General features: G+C 29.8%; 1 protein-coding gene across 2 annotated transcripts in view; it reads right to left on the minus strand.

The window, feature by feature from the left end:
- Ih (hyperpolarization activated cyclic nucleotide gated potassium channel Ih) overlaps window positions 1-15,612 on the minus strand; it is a 274,094-nt gene that overhangs the window by 31,988 nt on the left and 226,494 nt on the right. Inside the window, exons 6-7 of one of the 2 annotated variants that reach the window (XM_085822571.1) lie at window positions 8,834-8,917; window positions 1,266-1,415 (exon numbers count right to left, since the gene is read on the minus strand). In XM_085822571.1, the coding sequence (XP_085678697.1) occupies window positions 1,266-1,415; window positions 8,834-8,917 (234 nt within the window). The remainder of the gene's footprint in view (window positions 1-1,265; window positions 1,416-8,833; window positions 8,918-15,612) is intronic. The other variant, XM_085822572.1, reaches the window with a different exon arrangement.

Genomic DNA, 15,612 nt, shown 5'->3' on the forward strand with positions numbered 1-15,612 from the left:
TAAGGTCTCCATTTCATTATCAAAAGCACTTTCTATATTTGAAATTGATCAGATTTCCAAACTCAGTGTCATAAATATTTTATTCAATAGAGTTAGGATTTTAAATTTGCAGATAAGAGAATTATTGGGTTGAAAAGTGTAGAAAAATAATGCGTTGAATAAGACCTACCTTAATTTCAAAACGGCGCTCAATAAAGATATAGACACGACCTAAATTTCAAGCGACATTTATTGCAGAACAGCATTGTTATTACACATATTTCTAAGCACAAATTTTAACATATTTTGAGTCACTTGGCATTTAAATATGTTAATAAGAAGTAGCCCTTATGATAATTAAGCATATTTATATTAGGATATATGTATCTGCTTGCTTAGTCATTTTGAAGCGGTCATTGGTCTAGGCCATGCGGTAATTTATATGTTAAAAATATGAAAATAAACTTTGCTTTTGCAGTTCACTATTTTAAAATAAATTATTTCTTTTATATTATCATGAATTTTCAGGAAAGAAGAAAATGAAATATGCACTGATATTTCTTTTTCTTCGCTATTAACTCTCTGAAACTTATTTTTAAGTGAAACTGCTATTAAAAGCGTCTGGAACTAAATATAACAAAGGATCGCAAAATTATAATATGGTTTAAGGCAACTAAGAATTTTTCAAATCTGCTTAAAAAGCATTATTCTTTCTTATAGTAAATGGAGATCAAATTTAATATTGCGTACTTCCCAACATCTGAACAAACGATATTTCCATTCGTTAAGGTGAATCGCAATCAGAATATTTAATTAAAATATATAAAAGTTAACTTATTGAGAAATGGTATTTAATTAAACCGTTCACAAAGTGAAACTTTAAAGAAATGAAATTTTTGTGAGTATAATAACATTATACTATTAAAAAAAGCAGTTTTGTGATTCCATAGAAGATAGAATTCCTTAAAACTAAAACGAAGAAACATTTTAAAAGAAAGCTATTACATTAAAGCTTAAAAATTCTTGTTTTTCAAGTAAAGCGTTGAAGATATAAAAATACTTCATAGCTTGAGAAATCAAGAACCATATCCTACATTAAAAATAATTATCTTTTCCTGAATTAATGATCAATATTTTTATTTTTTTCCTTTTATTATTGGAAATTTATCATAATTAAATAAATTCGTTATCAGTTTAGTTGTAAATGCTTGTTAATCCTTTAAAGTAATTTACATGACTTGAAGTTTTAACCTCAGTGTTAGTTATGATTTAAGGCGCATCAAAACCTGTAGTTCGTTGATGGCGACCCAAGAATTGGGCGGGAATCCTTGTAACATTGGCACCAAGAACTGAAGGCATCCACTCCAGTGTCCGATAAGAAGCATCATGCATATAAGATTGAATATTTTCATGAATACACTTGCCATGTTCAAGAACTGAAAAAGAGTGAAGTCAGAGTAAGTGATGAACAAACAATTCCTTAGAAAATAGCATTATTGTTGGAAATTTAACAGAAATTCGTGTATCCGAACAACCAATCTATCCTACATTATATTTATAGAATTTTTATATCTGAAAGATATCTTTCAAAATTAACATTCAAGTCAAATAAACATCTGAGAACTCTTGAATGGCCACATTTCTCTAATAAATGCATTCAAACAAATGCAAAATTAAACTACTTAAAGTACAGTCGAAAATGTCTTATTGAGATTTAACAATTTTTCAGTCTGAAAGACGGAAAATGGCCAATTTTGTAGTGATTATGTATTGCTGAAATAGCTGTTCCCCATTACATGTGTGAAATTAATTATACGTGCATTAAAATTCATGTAATTTAAAATTATTGTTTTCTGTTCGCAAATTATTGGATTTTTATTTGTACATATCAGATCTTATCTTACTCTGTTCGGATAAACAAATTTCCATGCAGTATATAAAATTTATGAAAATAAAGTAGCATTTTTTCATTCTGTACAGCATAACATATTTATTATTTGGAAATATTTTCATTGTAATTAATACTGAAATCATATAACATTAATTTCATGTATAAATTCGAAGATACAGCTTGAGCTGATTACTGGCATTATTCTGCAGCCAGAAAAAGATAATCGTGTTAACTTTTTCAAGATTAGAAAATCATTTCTGAATGTGTAAAGAACTCTGAAAACAAAGTTGTTATCAAATGCGAAGTTATTAACCCCTTACATTCATGAAGCGTAGTTGATTGTTACACGGGATTATAGCTTACCTATTTAGTACGCTATATAAAAATTACCTCTTGAAGAAAAATTAAAAGAATGTTGCACTTCATAGAGATTGCGAATACTATCAAAATTCGAGTCTGTTTATGAAATGCAGTTCATGCTTCAAAAGTAATTATTACTATATGTGTTTGGTTAATAAATAAACAGTTAAGGCTAATAAATGGTGTATAATATGTTAAAAAAAAGCTTTTTTTCAATCAAGATGGAACTGATTTCATTCCGAAAATAATAGCATCGTTAAAAACATCACACAATTATACAGTTTTAGATTCATCTATAAATATATAAATACGTGTTTATATGTTAATGTAAATAAAGTTTCATATAAATACAGTATAAATTCCAAATTTATTATTATTAAACTGCAACTTACATTAATGCTAAATTAATTAAATTCCTATTCCAATTACTTCTTTTAATAATGATAATAATTAATTGCTCCATACCTTTCTAACTCGTTTTGAAGAAGTACCTTCCCAGAATGATAAAAAGCAAAATTTCATTCTTTAAAATCAGTTGAAACACTCAAATTCAATGGAAATGTATGCAATAAAGCCATTTTTGTCAGAAAGGATCGCTTGTTTAAGACACTAATGATCAGTTCAAAAAGCACATTTTTCGAGATTCTTCTAATATAGACACTACGCGCAATATCTGTGCTAAACATAAAACTATTGCCTTTTCAAGGATTTTTATTATCTGTAAACTGGTATGATATTAACGCTTACAGAAATCCATTTAAATAATATAGATAATACGAATTTTAATCAAGCATAATATGCATAGTTGCGATGTATTGTATAAACATTAGATTTTCTTCTTAGACATATTTTTGAAATAATTTAAATAAGACTGGGTGCCTGCTGAAACTGTGATTAGTGATGTATTTTTAAACACAGTTTGAAATTCTATTATCAGACTATCTGGGACGATTACGGTGAAATGTAAATAGTAAAGTGCATCTGACTTTCTACTAATCTCAATATTTTGTAGTGTATGAAAAAGAAAATAATTGTAGACTCATGACTATTTGATACTGAAATAAAAACAATTTATAAACAGGGACAAATGATTTCTTATAAAATAAGTTTTTCAAATTTTAATAGGCTTTCAGCATGTAAACGTACTTTTCAGTATTATATTGACTGTCATTAGCAAAGACCTAAATATAGTAACTATGTAAGTAATGCATCATGGTAAGAAAACCTCTAATTCCTGTCTTTAAAAATATTGTATTTAGCATTTTAAAAAGGAAAAAATATTTTCATAATTCACAGTCATTATATAATAATCGTTAACTGTGGTTTAGCTTACCATGTGATCTTTTTATATTTGCTATTAGATTTTTCTATGGAATTTCTTAAATTATTGAAATAAAATTTGTATTTTAAAATCAGCTTGGACATGTGTCTTTATTTACGTTGCTTTCATTATTATTAACCTTTAGGTTAAAAAACAGTTTATAATTTAGAAGGATTTTATTTATTTCGCTCACTATTTAAGCTTCAGCTTTTTCTCCTACCAATTATCCCCAGCATTTCATTCATTCATTCTGGACTTATGTCAATGAGTTCTATTTTTAAGAAAGTAAAAAATGTGAAACTATACTGATTGATTAAGGGCCTAACTCAATTAGACAAGACGCATCTTATAACCTAACTCGCCCAGATATTGCTTCACTATTAGCTTAACTTGCCCTAGACAAGTTCGTTGCCGGGCAAAGCTGTCGATGGATAATCGATTAAATGACCCATGGTTTCAATCATTATTCCTGTCAAAAATCTAATCGGTAAATGGTTGACCATTCAAAATGTATTAAGATCTTTTGAGAGGAAAATGAAAATTAAGTAATAGTTCAGTGCTTCGAGAAAAATAATTTCTTATATCCTGCAGAAAATAAGTTTTCCAAATAAACCATACATATTCACCATTACATTTTTCATACATATTTTCCAAAAAAATGCGACTATTCAATCCGTGAGACTGCTTTCTGTATTACTATTCGTCAGCAGTCGCTAATTGAGAAATAGATCAACATTAGAATAATTATTCCAAATTAAAAACAAGATCTTAAGTGGGTTGCTAAATTGTTTCTTGCGTTTGCTAATTTCCATTATCAGCTATGAGGACGAAAAAAATTAATTTTAAATTTATCTTCCTATTTAATACCACTCAGAGATCAATCATGAATTATAAGCAATGCTTGATTTGAAGCAGCATTTAATTCTGCAAAATTATGTTAACTTTTTTGGGGATCACTAACTGCTTACTCTATTTATTTCTTCTTTACACATAATATATTTTATATTTTTCTGTTGTTACTGAGGAATATGATCTATGTAATGTTTACTTTGCAGCATTAAACGGCATCAAAAAACATTCAGTGAGTACTAAAACCCGAATTAGACTATAGCTAACAAAGAAAGCTTCAGAATCATGTGCCCTCTGCAGCACTAAAGGGAAGCCTAGAAAAACCTCGTATATAGAAATGCAGCATATGCATTTCTATATAGTTTCACTTTTCTTGAAAGCGTATTTCCGGAACTACCATTCAAAATAACTTATTCTATGAATGATGGTTACTTGCACTAATGAACTGAAGTAACGCTTTTCTTAGATTTGTGATATAACAAATGTAAGTTTTTCATAGCATATATATTCACAAAAAAGCACGGTACCTAAAATACAAAAATACCATTTAAAATATGACAATCATCATCGTGCCATTTCTTATCATCGTGCCGTGTAATTCAGTTCTGCACCACAAGCTAAAATAACAAAGCTATATAATCGTATTGCCGAGTAAAAATAATGCAATATTTGAATGAAAGGAATATTCTCATTCCATTCTTCTCTCATTCCATTACGATTCTTCTCATTATACTAGCAAAAAAAGTCGCTGATTACCAGTACACAGGTAAAAAGTATCTGTTCTTGTCCATGTGATCTTGTTAAATCTCATTCCTGAACTAGCTGGATAACAGGAAGACCTATCTATGCTACAATAGCTAATTGTTCATTCTGCTGTATTAATATTGCTCTTTATGGTAACACGTGTAAGGTACTTTTTATAGTCATGCCTTTCGAACACTAATAAAGTATGGAATACCTTAAAGCTGTTACTTTAAAATTGAAATTACTAATTTATAAGTCTTTCGAAATTAGTTGTATTATACAGATTAAATGCTTAGAAGTTGTAAGTTTATAGCAGTTATTTTTAAGCTCCTTTCCTATCTCTCCTAAATTCAGCTTACAATTTCCTTACCAGAATGAGTTTTTAGAATCGCGTTTAATGCAAATGAGATTGAGTAGTATCTGAGTCGAAGTTCCACTGACTTCGGGAGAGAGAAGCAGAATTTCTGACTAGCGTTTGCCTTTTAGCCACATGTCTCTAAGCTGTTACTACGCTCGGCCGTTGTACGGGCCCTTGATAGGTTCGCTCGCCAATTCGATATTTAGGCGCCAACTACTTTGAATTGTGTTAGCATCGGCTAAATCATTTTAGTTAGTCATTAGTTAAGTTCTTATTTCTTATCATTTTGTGTTTATGCCGAAGTGGAGGCTTTGTGTACGTCCTGAGAAAGAGGCCATCTGTTAATCCTTATTTTGAGCAATAAAGGGTAATTAACTCTTCGTGATTTTTGCGTTTCTGTTCAGCTGTTCACTAGGTTCCTCCACACTTAGTTATTAGATAAAAGGGAGGAACACGAAAGTTATCAAAAACTCATAAAATTTTTTAAATTCTCATCAGACGAAATACTTCCGTTTTATTCTGTTAAAATGGTTTGGCTACTGATTATTTGTAGTTCTAAACTGTATATAATAGTAAAGGCAAAATTTAAAATAGGAGGTGCTGCGTACACAACATGAACCTGAATGTAACATATTAATAATAACAGTCACTGCATATCCACGAGGCTGTCGTAAGCCAAGCGAAGTTTACTTGGAGGAAAATTGTAAAAGATGCCAGAGGAAGTAAGCTAAATGACATGGCTGGACATAAGCTAAAGTGGTGCTAGAATGCAGGAGAGAGATAGGCCTTATGGGTGACCTCGACATAAAAGTATTATGATAATAATACTTCTTATTTGTTCCTTAGTGGAGAATATGATTTAATAAAAAGAAACCAAGGCATTTGTAACTAAAATAATCATTAATTTGAATAAAAGAAAAGCTCATCTGATAAATAAGACATTGAATAAGTCTCGAGGGCTCCTGAAATCGAAGAAACAAGAATCTTTAACAACAAAAATTTAGATTAACTGATGCTCAGATATGAACCTGAAATTGAAATCTTAAGCATTGCTTAACGCCGTAGGTGTTCAGGAAATGTATTTTCTTGAAAACTCTTTCTGTAATTTTATCAAAGTCCAAGAAATCATAGACAGAAGACCACTTTTTTTTTCAGATGCTAGAGAGCATTTATTAGTTTTAAGAAATGACAAGGCAGGAATAATAATTCTTAAAATAATTAAGAATTATTATTATTAAGCATCTTTATTGAACTTTTATTCCCATTAGGGAACATAGATAAAAGTATGCATCCATTCACAAAAAAAAAAAAAAAAAAAAAAAAAAAAAAAACAGAATTTTAAATAACACCTGAAAAGCCTATGTAAAGTACTATGAAGTAATAAAACAAAATGGTAAGAGGAGGGGTGAGTCATTGATCTGAATATTATATGATATACCTTACCTTTATTATTTTAAGTTCTTAAAATATCCATTTAATTTCCTCAGTGGCCAAAAAGGAAAGTTTTTTTAGTTTTGCAAAATTTAATTGCTTGTAAATTTAGGTTAGATGGAATAATTCAAGTTAGTTGCTTATAAACTTAATTAGATAAACTAAGAAAAAATCTCTCATTTTAAATTAAATTATGTGGCATTTAACTACAAGATATGTGTTCACAAAATATCAAAATCTTTTGTTATTTTTTAAATGATATAGTTATCATTAAAAATAACTACATTTTTTAAACTGAAATTTTAACGCTAAAGGGAAACACTGGTTAAATAGTCAAAATCTAGTTTAATGTATGAAAACTATACTTGTATATTTTTAATCAGCAAATCATATATGAACTATATGAAAATTTAGATGGACACTTTTTATGTTTGTATTCAGAGTGTTTCAAGAATGTTGGGCGCGACCTCCTCCTTTGAAACATTTAGTCTAGATCTATGCTTCAAAAATGGCATATAGAATGAGGTAATGAAAGTTTAGTAATAGTAGGATTATGTGTGTATCCTATTTCATACATATTGATAAATTAAATTCTTATGGTCTTCTGATTTAAATGTTGAGTTACAAAACAGAATATTTGAAAATGTATGTCATTAATATCTATGAAAAAGATGGCGCAGTAATGATAAGAGTTGGTTAAGTTGTAATAAGTAAGAACTATGAAGACCTATTCCTAATATTTCTTCATTATTAAACTCATTCACAGCAGAACAAAAAATAAAAATTGTTTTTAAACGTTACATTGCTATTCTGGTACACAAGTCGAGAGCGTAATAGATGCTTGTGAAATTGACATGAAACTACAAGAATCTGAAAATGTTCATTGATCATTGTTTGAAATCTTAAATGAGATTTTTAGGTGATCCCAAATTATTCAATAATTAATTTCCCGGAACAACTTTTATGAATTTTCAGTTAGCGTTTTCTTTTTTTTCTGTAACTGGCAGAAAATTTGACAAAGGCTTTTCGCATTATAAACCGCTTGCAATTAGTTAAGAATACTACAGATAAACCAAGTTTTAGTCTTTAGTTTCATAATTATGATCAATCTGAAGCAATAAAATTTATTTCCATTCACAATCTGAAGAAATGATTTAGTTGGAAATATGTATTATTCGAAGCATGAAACCACTTCAGAGGTTTCTGACGACTTTCAAAATATATAGTACAAGCTATTATCCAAAAATATAACGGAGAAATGTATAAAGATAAATTTAATTAGATTAAAGTGCATATACAGCGAATGAGAATAATTGTAGACAGCAAATGTTAAAAGAGACAAAAAAGTACATGTATAGCGAGGCTTCCTCATGAAGAGCAAAACTAGTGTGAGGAGATATCAAATAAAATTAAATTAAAAATATCTGAAAATTCGAAAAGTTTTCATTTCATTGCTGGTTCTTCATTACAAAATTGTAGAAGCATAACCTATGTGATTTTGTTTGATTTAATTACAGTTATTATTCCTTGACTAAAAATACTTTAAATTAATCAATATTTTTTGTTTCTGATATGTATCATTTTATAAAATTTAGCATACTGAATTTTCTTGATACTTTTTCCAATTCTACTTATATTATATGCAGGATTATTTTAATTTTTTTAGGGAAATTGCTTTTCTCATTTTTCATCTGCTACTGGTTTATGTTTCAGGTTTGCTCTTCAAGAGGGAGGATCGTTATATTTAATATATTCGTACTTTACGATTTTCTTAATGCACATATTTCATTATAGCAAGTTATATAAGTACATAACACTTGCTGCATTCGTACAACTTTATGTAGGAGATTTATTCCAACAGTTTTGAGAAAAATGGGTATGGATGTATTCTCACACTCACCTTGGAGGCACAGGGTTCACCGCAGTTACCAATCAGATACCTGTAGAGGCCAACGGTGTGGGTAAATGTTGCTATGCCATCCATCTAAGAATACAGCGAATATCAACACCATTAATGACGTGCATTAACTACGCCAACCATGGAAGCCTTTTCCTTGCTCTTTCTCCAGAAATGCGATAAAGCGCATCCTAAACATGTTAGCACTTTTGAGTGGTGTGGTCTGTATTGTAATATTCTTTAGATGTGAATATTATACGTGTGTATAAATGATATCTGTGCTGCTAAGTGCACAAATATACAATAACATGAAATATAATTGTTGCTCAAAACCGGAAAGGGCGTGCAACATTGCCAGTGCAGTTATGATATAGAGAAGAATATTGTCATTTTAAGGTACCTTAAAAAATGAAGGTTCAAGATCACAGGTACAGTATATGAGGAAAATATTACAATCATTATAATATTATTGTAAGCTTGCGTAATATCCAAGAAAAGGCATATAGATACAAAAATAACATCTAATGAAAAAGTATTATTTGAGTAATTAAATTCGTAAAGGATATCACACAAATTATCTCTTTCTGTTTTGGGTTATTATGATAAAAACGCAGTGTCTGTTTCAAGTGCAAATTTACTGCTATATAAATATATTTAAATAAATTTTAATTATTTTATAAAGAAACAATTTATTAAGAAAGGACTACATTATGCAAATATCTACTAATCAAAGTTTAATTACACAGGAGTAAGTTACCTAAAGAAATTTTTAACTGAAAATGAAAGAGGAGAAGAAATAAGTAATGTTATATTTAAAGAAATTTTTAACCGAGAATGAAAGAGGAGAAGAAATAAGTAATGTTACTTGTAAAAATGCGATATCTTATTCTCAAAATTTACATAAATTTAAAAACATAAAATATAGTTTTACAGGATATTTTATTAAACACTTAGTTCTTCAAAATTATTTTATAAATTTTCCGTGCATTTCTGTTTATTAAATTTAGAAGCGATAAGACTGAGATATATATCATATCAGTTTAATACTGTACATATATTAAGAAAAATTTATTACTTTAATACTGAAAGAAACAGAAATCATTTATGTGTATTAGAAAAGTCTGTAGCATGTAAAAGTTATTTAAAACCTAATACTCTGCTGTAGCTAAAAATCGCTTTCTATTATTCTGGTTTTGGTGGTTCTAGTTTCTTGTCTGGCTGCTAAAATAATTTTATAAATGTTTCATATGAGGAGTTTAGTTTGATTTTAATTTCAATGGGATTACACAAATATTTTTCTTGTTTGCAGACTTTTCTCTTCTAACTTTATACTACCCCTTGGTAAGTGGTACCGTAATTATTTCAGCTAACGGCGTAACTACTTTGATTATCAAATATACTTAAATAAGATTTTTTTCAGGCTTAAGATTTTAAGCCTCCGGCTAACTCGAATGATTAAGATACGAATGCAGATACAATTTCCTTTCATTAGTTTATCATATCTCTTTAAATCCATACTTTCAGGTACTTAAGATAGTTTTAAGTAATATAAAAGTTTTAAGTTTAATAATAACGCAAGCGGGATTTACAATCCAAGCACACATTAAAACATTAACACGAAATCTCAAAGTCCGGTTTATATGATGCAAAAAATAAGGATGCCTCTTATCTTTGGGTACTTATTTGATTACGTCACTCAATAAAAACTGAAGATGCTATTCAAATAGCCTTTTGATGAGCAGATGCCAGGGCTGTTCTCCATTGCTCGCGTCATTATATGCTACAAGCAGGTACTAAACATTTCTGTTACTACTATTTTAGATTTGAAAATTAATTAGCGCATCGTATCATATATTCAATTCATAACAAATGTAAAACAGCCATATAATTATAATGCATGGGTTAGATTCAGATAGTTAGTAATGGCGAAAGAAAAGAGAGCATCGGCATGGCAAGACAGGCCTTCGTAAAGAATTTTCTATGAGCAGATAATTAGAATGTTTGTTATATAGAATAAAATTAGCGGAAATACCCATGTTAACAGTAGAAGAACTACAGAAAGTTGAACTTGGGACAAAACAGCTATTGCTTTGAGTCAAATGCGATTAAGATAGCATCATAAAAGGTTTTATTTAATATGATATAATAGCCTACGCACAGTTGAAGAAAAAATCAACAAATTATACAATTTTAAAGACCTGGAAAAAAAAGGATCCAATTCTTTCGGAATCCTCTTTAATGCGTTGCATAATATTTTTTTCAGCTTTGGTTGAATGCAAATAATTAAAAATATCAAGGAATTTTAGGCAATACTTTATTTTATTTATATTTATTATTTAATATTTATTTTCAAACATAGTAAAAATGTAAACACCCAATGCTTTTGCCACGTAATTTAGTAATTTTCTGGTTATAAATACATTCTTAAGATTTAAATTAATTAGTACAACCTGACAAAAACCTATTTCCTTGTTTACAGGTAAACAAGTTTTGTTTTATGATAAATTATGTGGGTAAGATTAATATGATTGGACAAACCAATGAAAATTCACATTTTGCCAGTTAATGTCAAATTGATCATAAAATTACGACAAACGTTTTAATGATTTGAATATTCTTACGAAAGTTCTCAACACTAATACAGACAGCATCATAATTTCTCCAAAGATGGATATTCCTTATTTTATCTTTTTTAGAAAGCATAATGAATATTTTATTTTTATTATGTTACAAAACACATACTGTGCTAAATAAAATTAAAATTTATAACACTTTACGAGATCCCAGCTTTAATGATGATGATCTAGAAGAATTTTGAATGCAATGAAATTACAAATATAGTGCAAAGAGGATCATTATTTCAAAATTATTTAAGCTAATTTTGTTGAAAAATATTACTTTAAAGGATAGTATGATAACTCTGAATGACATCCACTAAGTTGGTGTACAAGGGTTTTGGATCTTTATGAATTGCTTTTTAAAATTAGTCTGAAATTTTTAGTATTGTTATATCTAAATGGGGTTAGAGCCGAGTGTGTTAAGTAATTAAGATTATTATTGCTTCAGTTTCATTAGAGCATTAATATTAAAATATGTTAGATATTAAAAACACGAGGTTTTGCACCATAAAATATTTTACAATTTTTATGTGAATCTTAATATAATCACGTCAGTTTTAATGTAATTAAGGTTTGTTCCAGCTATTCGGGTAGAAAATATCCAAGCAAAGTGTCGAAAATTTCAAAGTACAGCATAGAGGATGTGACTTGAGAGAGATAATCAGACGTATAAATAAGTAATGAAACAACTGATAGAATTAAACACTCGTTTAACATATCAAATTTCGATATGATCATTCTGTTACAGTTTTTTAAATACAGTCATGTAGAAAAGGTTGGTTCCCTTTTAACTTTGGTTCGCTTATAAGCTGTTGCAGCATAACGGTGATCAATGAATGAAAATCGTATAGTATAGGTCTCCAGGAAAAATGTGAGGATTTTCAGGCGTTGATCAATGAGTCACCAGTGTATGAATCCCTGAGAATGAACGGCTGGTGGAGTGTATGAATGTTTCAAGCATTATTGGGTAGAAAAAGATCCATTTCAGAGACAGACATCAAAAGCTGGGTTACAACCCTAAAAGACAGATGATATCTTTGATGAGATGTCCAAGGTGTCACAATGACAGAAATATTTCCGCCGGATATAAATATTACACCGCTTCCGTAAAATGTTTATGAACTTCAGCGCAGACGTTTGCAAATTTCTTAAGTTGCAGCTCAGACTAAAACAGAGAGTCAATATCATTGATAGGTAATACATTGATTACGTCCGGAGGCAAATATCCTGGAAGTAATTTCACTGTGGCCGGCTACACATAGTAAGAATCACTCAAGATAAACTGATGTCAGGTAAGTTTAAAATGTTCTCAAAGAGTAATGTACCTAAACTGAAACCCGTGGAATAGTATATAGTCAACTTTTCTGCAGTTTCAGTCTGAACAACTGTTCGGTAGTGGCAATATTGGGAGCGGATGAGTGATCATGATAGTCAGTTTGTGAATCGTCGAAGCTGTACTGACTTTAAGTGACTATAAATTTGTTAACAATCTCAGAAAATAAAAAAAAACCTTTTGTACTAACCTAACAGAATATATCCTGTGATCAGTATATCCCTAAGCCTCTTATTAATTTCATTTACAACCTAAATCCAACTTCGTACATTAAAATTTAAAAAAATATAATAGGCTTTTGCGTTCAGGGTTTTGTGCACAAGAGCCAAAATCTTCTGGACTCTTTTGCTGCGCGCTTTTGCAAGACAGACCAAAGGTATCTACTATAGATCCTCAGTATTTCGATGTAACTGCGCAAGTCATGTTTTGGTTCTTCTTAAAGAACACCCAGAATGAGAGCTTGTAGAAAAGTGCGTAATTGCATACGGATTACATTCATGATTGGCCTAGGAAGTCGTCGAAGAAATGACGCGAGAAAATGACGCGTGAACATAGCATCGAAACAAGCAGTCATAAATGTAATCCATACTATTACGAACTTCTCTCTCTCTCAATATATATATATACATACATATTTATGTATATATACATATGCATATTTGCTTCTACATATATATATATATATACATATATAGCGCAGGAATATAATATTCACTTGAATAGGTTAAAATATCTATCTAAGTCTATCTAAGTTAAAATATGAATCTAAGTCATAGTATAATAGTTGGATAACAATATCTGCTTTCTAGTTGACAGTGTGATGTACATTTACTGTAGGAGGTTATTCAGCCAGACGCGTTAGCAGGAAATATTTCAGCTACTTATCAAGGATTGTCGAAAAACGTGTTGCATATGGAGATCAACTATATGATTGAGAACTGTAAAAGGAACTATTGGTTAGATGAGTTAAAATTTTTACTGCTTTGACCTGATAACATTTGCATGCATGGTTGGCACACCTCGAAGTTATGAATTCTGACTGCAAAATGAGCTGGCCACTGATGGCAGTTGTATGTTCAGAAGATACTTTTCTAGCATGGAAGTTGTGTCTATAGTTCAACTTGAAATTGCAGAAGAGAACTGCGATATACCTTCTAAACTTCGTGTACTTTTTTACACTTCTTTACAGATGCGACATGCGACGGAGGCTCTACCAATACGGTTAATCGGTATAGCGCCACGTCCACCTTTATCTAACTAACCATACGTATTCATTGTGCTAATATACTAATATATAAACATATATACAAATTTGGTACTTCATACAGTGGCGTTAAAGCTAATTAATGTTAGACACTGGATAATACATTGCCATGTTATAACTTCTTTACAGATGGAAGAATTTAATTTTAGAACGGTAATACACTGTACCACAAAGACACATTTCTTTAGAATAGTTGCAGAAACGGTCCGACGGCGTGGCCATTTCAAGTAGACTCCTAGACGTGTTAATGCAAATCTTTTTTCAGATAGACTTAAAGACTTCTTGATCATTTATTGGATGTTCTGGAAAGCCATCTGTGAAATTTGCCCTAGTAGCAAACTTTCTTCTGTCCTTGCGCACCGTCTTGCATAACAGTAGTTACAGATATCTTCAGTTTAATTTCAATATCTTATCGAATAGTGCCAAATGTAGATTTAACCCGGAACTCAGCAAAAGGAAAGAATCTGTCAAATGTTAGACTTCATCAGGCAGATGATTTCAGCATTATAGTTAAATTAATTGTTTAAGTACACATCGGATGTCTATTTAAGAAGAGGGATGCTTTCATGGAAGGGCATATGAATAACCTTGTGTCGTGCTCAGCAATGTAAGCTTGGCCACTGGTGGGCTTTATGATAGCAAATATTCAATGTATATATGTGTAGGTGTATTAAACTGCATAGTTTTAAGCATAATAGCGAATATGTTAAAATGTATTTGCTTTTGAGTTTCCTTTTACGTTTTCAATATATTTTCTAAATGTTTTGTTTTAAACTTATTAAAATTTATTTGAGTGTTTCAATCGGTAGAAAATAGGTGTCACATAAAAGATCAGAAAGAAAGCAGAGAATGTTATGCAATAGAAGTTTGCTGAGCGGAAATTACATTTTTGTTTCTGAATTAAAGCATGCACTTATTATTAAAAGTATTCCATATACATAACTACAGCAGAGTTAAATTGAAAGGCTACAAGCAGAATATAGTATTTTGATGGTTGAAACTTGACACCTTTCCATTAGTTTCAATAGACTTTCAATGCAGTTGTAGAATGAGGAAGATATTCTTAAGATGCGAAAACATAGTAAAACATTCTTCTGAAAAAACAACCAATATTTTTATGCAGCAGCTAGAAGGTAGTTCTCTAGTTTTCTTCGGAACTAGAAAAAAATTACCAAAGTCTATAACCGCACAGTTTGAGTGTAAGAACTTCGTAGAAGACTTCAAAAATAAAGATTGTATTAAGATTCTATTCATTCTATTTGTTACTTTTACTTCAGTATTAAAAAAATCACGGATGAAGCTAAGCGCTACTGTTATAATAAAAGGTCATTAGTAATTTATAATGATTATTGACTAAATCAAAAAAACTATCATATTTTAATTTACATTTTATATTTTTAAAGATATTCGTTAATTTATATTTATACCATTTACGTTTACCTTAAATTATATCTATATATGCTTAAAATGCATTTACTTAGTAATTAACTTTGTATTCCCTATTCGAAATTAAAACTCGCAATATATTAATTCAAAATAATAAAGGTTTAGTATGAATTAATCTATA

Source organism: Stegodyphus dumicola, chromosome 8 (assembly GCF_044657685.1).
Source record: "Stegodyphus dumicola isolate Sdum_Otavi_A_Nest chromosome 8, ASM4465768v1".
NCBI lineage: Eukaryota > Metazoa > Arthropoda > Arachnida > Araneae > Eresidae > Stegodyphus > Stegodyphus dumicola.